This window comes from Vulpes lagopus, chromosome X (assembly GCF_018345385.1).
Source record: "Vulpes lagopus strain Blue_001 chromosome X, ASM1834538v1, whole genome shotgun sequence".
In the NCBI taxonomy this organism is placed as follows: domain Eukaryota; kingdom Metazoa; phylum Chordata; class Mammalia; order Carnivora; family Canidae; genus Vulpes; species Vulpes lagopus.
Genome location: NC_054848.1, coordinates 57212566 through 57219593, shown reverse-complemented (window position 1 = coordinate 57219593; position 7028 = coordinate 57212566). Strand labels below are relative to the sequence as shown.

General features: G+C 36.8%; 1 protein-coding gene across 2 annotated transcripts; it reads right to left on the bottom strand.

The window, feature by feature from the left end:
- Window positions 1-1239: 1239 nt before the first annotated feature.
- Window positions 1240-2105, bottom strand: LOC121483488 (nucleophosmin-like). 2 transcript variants are annotated; one of them, XM_041742090.1, is made up of 3 exons: window positions 2048-2105; window positions 1543-1753; window positions 1240-1458 (listed from the first exon to the last, which is right to left on the bottom strand). In XM_041742090.1, the coding sequence occupies exons 1-3, from the start codon at window positions 2103-2105 to the stop codon at window positions 1245-1247; spliced, it is 483 nt and encodes a 160-aa protein (XP_041598024.1). In that variant the 3' UTR covers window positions 1240-1244. The 2 variants fall into 2 exon arrangements, with proteins under 2 accessions (XP_041598024.1, XP_041598023.1); XM_041742089.1 differs by having other exon boundaries at window positions 1543-2105.
- Between the last annotated feature and the right edge of the window lie 4923 nt (window positions 2106-7028).

The following is a 7028-nucleotide window of genomic DNA, read 5'->3' as shown; positions in this document are numbered from 1 at the left end:
ATTCCTACTTTGTTGAGTGTTTTTTGTTTTGTTTTGTTTGTCATGAAAGGGGTTTGGATTTTGTTAAAGTTTTTTCCTACATTACTGAGATGATCATGTGCTTTTTTGCACTTTATTCTATTAATAGGGTGATTGATTCTTATATGTTGAACCAATCTAGTATTTCTGTAATAAATTCCACTTCTTCATGACATATAATCCACTTTATATGTTCCCAGGTTCAGTTTGATAGTATTTTGTTGAAGATTTTTGTGTTTATATTCAGAAGAGATATCAGGCTATAGTTTTCATTTCTAATGATATCTTTGTCTGGTTTTGATATCAGGGTAATTCTGGTCTCAGAAAAATTATTCCTACCTCTTCTTATTTTTTTATGAGGAGTTTGTGAAGGACCGTTAATTCTTCTTTAAACATTTGATAGAATTAACCAATTAAGTCATCTGGGTCTGAGCTTCTCTTTGTGGGCTTTTCATGGATTAGTAATTCTATCTCTTCACTTTTTTTTATATCTCTTCACTTTTAAAGATCTATTCAAATGTTTTCTCTCTTCTTGAGTCAGTTGTTGATAGTTTGTATTTTTATTATTTTCCATACACCTTAAAACTATTTCACATAAAATTTCTATAGGACTTAAGACATCAGAATATTTATGAGCCAAGTCATTGGCTTCTCTTCGTAAATCAGAAAAGTATTCATAGACAATAACTTCGCGCTGGTTAAAAATTAAAATTGTGAGGGCACTTCATTTAATTTTTTTATATTTACATTTCAAATGTGAAATTAGGACATCCATAATTTTCTTAATTTCTGTTTGATATGTGTTTTCTCTATAATAATTGATGCTCTTATCTGGTGATTTGTAATTTCCAATTTATTCACTTTTCTTTTTTATTTTATTAAAATACTGAGTTTATTATATTTTTGTCTCCCCACCATTTCCATTTGTCTGACCACCACTACTACTATGTCCTATCATAACATTCCACACATACTTAAAACCAAGCAAAGGGTAGAGTTCCATCTTTAAAAACTAAACAGGCAAAAAAAATAAAAAAAATAAAAAAAATAAAATAAAAACTAAACAGGCATTTTGGACAACACATTCTTGGCAATTGAACCTGGACAACATTTATCAGATGCGGTAGGGAAAGTTTTCACTGCATTATAAAAAGGACAGCCAGATAGCAACTGTTACAGAAATGAAATAAGACGGAAATTTTTAACAAACTGTTTAAACTATTTTCTTAAAGAGACTTCCTCCACTGCCAGAGATCTTGAATAGCCTCTTGGTCAGTCATCTGGAAGCAATTCTTCACATAATTGATAAACTTGGCTTCCACTCTGGGAAGAGAATCACCTTTTTCTATACTTGCTTGCATTTTTGCTTTAATGTCTTCTACAGAACTAGGTCCTTTCAGTGTTTTGGGAGTCTTTTCCTGTTTTTTGAAAGATTCTTGACATTTTGATCGTGGTATTGATGGTTTTGAGTCTTTTCCATTCTGGTTTGATTTTTGTGCATTTTTGGCTGGAGTATCTCATATAGATTTCTTTACTGGAGGCTTTTCTTCAGCTTCTTCATCATCAAAATCATCATCAACGTCGTCGTCGTCATCATCATCTTCATTAGCAGCAAGTTTTACTTTTTTCTGTGGAAACATGCTACCACTTCCAGGGGCAGAATGCTTTCCAGATATACTAAGGAGTTTCATATCCTCTTCTTTTTCATCTTTTGACTCTGCATCTTCCTCCACAGCTACTAAGTGCTGTCCACTAATATGCACAGGCCCTGAACCACATTTCAACTGTAAGACTACAGGTGGTGTTATTTCAAAGCCCCCAAGAGACACTGTTGGCTGTACAGACATTTTCAAAGTTGCCAGTGTGACTTTAATTAGTCCCCCTTCATAATTCATTGCCTCTGCTTCAACAATGTGCAATTTATCCTTTGCACCAGCTCCCAAACTGACCGTTCTTAAAGATAACTGGTGCTCATTTTCATCATTATCCACCTTAAAGTGGTAATCTTTGTCAGCTTTTACTTCACAACCGAAAAGATAGTTCTGGAGCCTCAAGGGGCTCATGTCCATGTCCAATGAATCTTCCATGGGGTGGTAGCTTGCACTTAGTTGGGAGAGAAGGCAGACGGAGGCACACGACTACTGTTCCACAGAACAGCCGCACAGGAGGGAATCACACCAGGGGCTATTTACTTTTCTTTTTATTTTATGTTCAGATTCAGGAAGAATATTCATATCTCTTCACATTCATAAAATGTACTTTCAAAGTTTTTTTTCATGACCATTAAAAATAAGTGGAAACAAAAAGATAAGTAGAAACATGTATATGGGAACACACATATTTCCTTTTGCCTCAGGCTCTAATATGGCTCAGCACAGAACTGCAGTTTCTGTTTTTATTAAAAGTTTCGATATTTTGTTCATCATAGATTTTTACATTAATTTTAATTTTAGGGGATCCCTGGGTGGCTCAGCATTTTAACGCCTGCCTTCAGGCCAGGGCATGATCCTGGAGTCCTGGGATTGAGTTCCGCATCAAGCTCCCTGCATGGAGCCTGCTTCTCCCTCTGCCTGTGTCTCTGCCCCCCCCCCCGTGTGTCTCCCATGAATAAATGGATAAAATTTAAAAATTTTTTAATTTTAAAGAAATATTGCATTCATGACCTCACACCTACTAGAATGGCCATAACCAAAAAGACAATGAGCATTGGCAAGAATGTGGAGAAATTGAACCTTCATACATGTATTTCTGGTGAGAATGTAAAATGAAGGGATTCCTGGGTGGCTCAGCGGTTTAGCGCCTGCCTATCCTGGAGTCCCGGGATCGAGTCCCGCGTTGGGCTCCCGGCATGGAGCCTGCTTCACCCTCTGCCTGTGTCTCTCTGTCTCTCTCTCAGACTGTGTCTATCATGAATGAATAAATAAAATGTTTAAGAAAGAGAGAGAATGTAAAATGAGGAATAGTGTGGCAGTTCCTCAAAAAATTAAACCTAGAGTTAATATATGATCCAAAGGTTCTTCTGCTAAGTATATGTCCAAGAGAATGAAAAACATGCCCACAGAAAAACTTGTTCATAATAGCATTATTCATATAGCCAAAGAGTGGAAATGAGTCAAATGTCCATCACCTGATGAATGGATAAACAAAATGTAGTATATTCACATATTGGATGAATTTTGGAAACATTATACTAAATTAAAGAAGCCAATCACAAAAGACCACATATTCTATATAACTTACACAAAATGTCTAGAACAGACAAATATATAGAGACACAAAATATTTGTGGTTGCCTAGGACTAGGAGGAGAGAGGTTGGGGGTTGATGAAAATGAGAGCTGACACTTATACGGTCCAAAGATTCTTTTTGGGGCAGTGAAAATGTCCTAAAAATAGATTATTGTGATGATTGCACAACTCTAGATATACTAAAAATCATTGTATTGTGCACTTTTTATTTTTTTTACAATTTTATTTACGTATTTTTAAGTGAACTCTACACACATCATAGAGCTTGAACTTACAACCTTGAGATCAAGAATTGCATGCTCTATTGACTGAGCCAGCCAGGCACCCCTATATTGTGCACTTAAAAGGAGTGAGCTTGGGACGCCTGGGTGGCTCAGCGGTTGGGCACCTGTCTTTGGTTCAGGTCGTGATCCTGGGATCTCAGGATCTGGGATCAAGTCCCACATCAGGATCCCTGCATGGAGCCTGCTTCTCCCTCTGCCTATATGTCTGCCTCTGTCTCTCACTCTGTGTCTTTCATGAATAAATAAATAAATCTTTAAAAAAAATAAAGGAGTGAGCTTTATGGTATGTAAATTATATCTCAATAAAACTAAATGAGTAAACAAATATTGAAATCTTATTTATTACTGAGTTTTTGATGCTCTCTTAAATTTTACATCCAAGGCAAATGCCATATTTCACCCTTCCTGGCTCTGGAAATCAGTGACTCCCAAAGGCTTCTTGCATAAACTCAGATGTTGCCCAAAATTGCCTGAAATTCCAACCATTAAAGATTATCCCTTTAGCCTAAATTCTTCACTCCTTTTAGAATGCTAATTCCTTGGGAAATATCAGAAAGGGAGACAGAACATGAGAGACTCCTAACTCTGGGAAACGAACTAGGGGTGGTGGAAGGGGAGGTGGGCGGGGGGTGGGAGTGACTGGGTGATCTGGGTGATGGGCACTGAGAGGGGTACTTGATTGGATGAGCACTGGGTGTTATTCTAAATGTTGGCAAATTGAACACCAATAAAAAATAAATTTATTTAAAAAAAGGAATGCTAATTCCTCAAGAGGAAGAAGAAAATATCTCAGTAAGTTTGTCCATTATTGACATCTTGTAGTAAAGTTATTGGTTATTTTCTCCAGAGTGTTTCTTAATAGGAAAGTGTCAGACAATAAAGCTCTGAAACAGAAGGAGCACCAGGGATGAGAAAAGTCTGGGAAAAAATATTAAGGGCCATAAAAGCAAACTGTGCGTTTTCAGAAGCCTGGGTGGCTCAGCGGTTGAGCATCTGCCTTTGGCTCAGGGCGTGATCTCGGAGTCCTGGATGAGTCCCACATTGGGCTCCCCATAGGGAGCCTGCTTCTCCCTTTGCTTATATCTCTGCCTCTCTGTGTGTCTCTCATGAATAAATAAAATCTTAAAAAATACCTGTGACTTTTTAATATGAATTTCCTATGATCAATTTAATATTTATTAAATACCTACCTACTTTGTGTCAGGCTCTGGGCTAGGTGCAGGCGTATAGCAGCGAAAAGGATAGACATGCTCCATTCCTTTAATGACTTCACAATCTGGTAGGAGAGATAGACCAGTAAAGACCTCATTTTGTACGATGTCAAGTATTGTGATAAATGTATGAGGCAATGCACAGAGGAGGGAAAGTTTTGGGGCTTGCACAGTGCTTTATAGTTTACAAGCATGTTCTCTCACCCATGATCTCATTGGATGTTCACAATACTCATTTGAGTTGATTAAGTAGAGATTGGTATTCTCATTTTTACACATGAGAAAACTGAGGTTATGCTGAATGGTAGTGAGGACTAGAATCCAGGTTTCATAATCTTTTCACTACATCCTACAACTTCTACACACAGGGGCTTGCCTATTCTCCTTGTCTCACAGTGCTGGAGCTATAAGAGATATGCTTGGATGAGTTTCATTTTCTGTCCTCCCTCATATTTACCCCTCAAAATCTGCTTTCTTGGATATTTCCAAAAACACAGTCAATACTTGAAAGGTATAAAGGAGGCAGGAGTCAGTAACTACATCCTTAGTTAAATGATATATACAACTGTGCTGGGATATACTAGAGTTCCTTTTCATAAGTTCTTTGCCAGCCTCTTGCTTTTTTGCCAAATAGAATAATAATGGCATTATTGATCACTTCTAAACAAAAAACTCAGTCTATTCAAATGTGAACTAGACCTCATTGCCTATTGTACTCTGTCTAATTTCAGGAAAATACAAAACATGTCTGTGATTTATTTGCATTTATCTCGTAAAAATGTTTAGAAAAAGCTATGTGCTGCTGATACCTCTTGTGGCTTCTTTAGTAAGCTTTTTTTTAAAAAACTTCTTTTAAAGACTTTATTTATTTTTCATGAGAGACACACAGAGAGAGGCAGAGACATGGGCAGAGGGAGAAGCAGGCTCCATGTAGGGAGCCCAATGTGGGACTCCATCCAGGGACTGCGGGATCACACCTTGAGCCAAAGGCAGATGCTCAACTGCTGAGCCACCCGGGCGTCCCTAATAAGCTTTTTAAGTTACCTTATACTGTTCTTAAAACTAGGTCCTCTGTGACAAGGATGGTTATTTGTTATTTGTTATTTGTTTTTGATATGCCAGAGTGTTGCAAGTTGGCTCAAACGGGCTGTGCATTTTGAATTAGGTTTGAAAGCTTCAGCCACAGAGTGAAAAGCAAAATTCTAAATTTAGTCATAATACCCTCATTCAGATCTCAGGCTTCTCAATCAGATCACTTTCACACTTTAAACTTAGATTCTAGGCATACCCTAAAGACTGAGGTCTTAAAAGTCATCTCCTGCTTTACTCTCCTCACCTTTGTACTCTTTCACTTAAACAAACAAACAAACAAACAAATATGAATTGCTCTTCCTTAGTAACTACAAAGAAAGGTATCAGGCCTCTATTGAGGTAGATAGAATTTGGTCTACATAAAAAGAACATACTAACTTTGCCTTAGCCTAGAGAATCTCTGGGTAGAATGGTTAAAGATAGTCCTAACATTCCAAGACTGTAAATTCCTGGATGCTAAAATAACTAAAGCTTTAAAGATGAACTAATTTAGATTTTTTCCTCAAGATTTTATTTTTAAGTAATCTCTACACCCAACATGTGACTTCAATTCACAACCCCAAGATCAAGAGTCATATACCCCACCAACTGAGCCAGCCAGGCACCCCTAAACTGAACTGCTATGTCTAAGAAAGCTAAGAGGCAAAAGACACTATAAAAAAGTTTCTGAAAAATTTATTAAAAAAGAAAGAATAAACGTTTCTGAGGTTTTATAACAGTAATAACTAACCCTTATGTTGTATGCCAAGTATTAATATAAGAACTTTATGTGTATCTGCTCTTATTTGTTCAGAAACCCTATGAGATTGTTCTACTATCCCATTATATAGATGGAGAACAGGAGGCACTGAGAGATTAAACAACTTGCCCAAAGCCACATAACTGGCAGGTGACAGAGCTAGGATTGAAATATAGGCAACTAGGATCAAGATCCATGATATACTACACTATAAGAGGCCTTGTTAAAAGACTTGTTCCTCCTCTCCCTTTCACTCCCAAATAACAGCTCTCAGGTTCTTTGAACTATGTATATATATTTCATACATATACACATATATGTATATATATATATATATATATATATATATATATATACACATACATATCCCTTTGGCTTATGGCTTTATATTCTATTAAAATGAGTACAGTCTATTTTTATAACGAGTGGGTTTTGT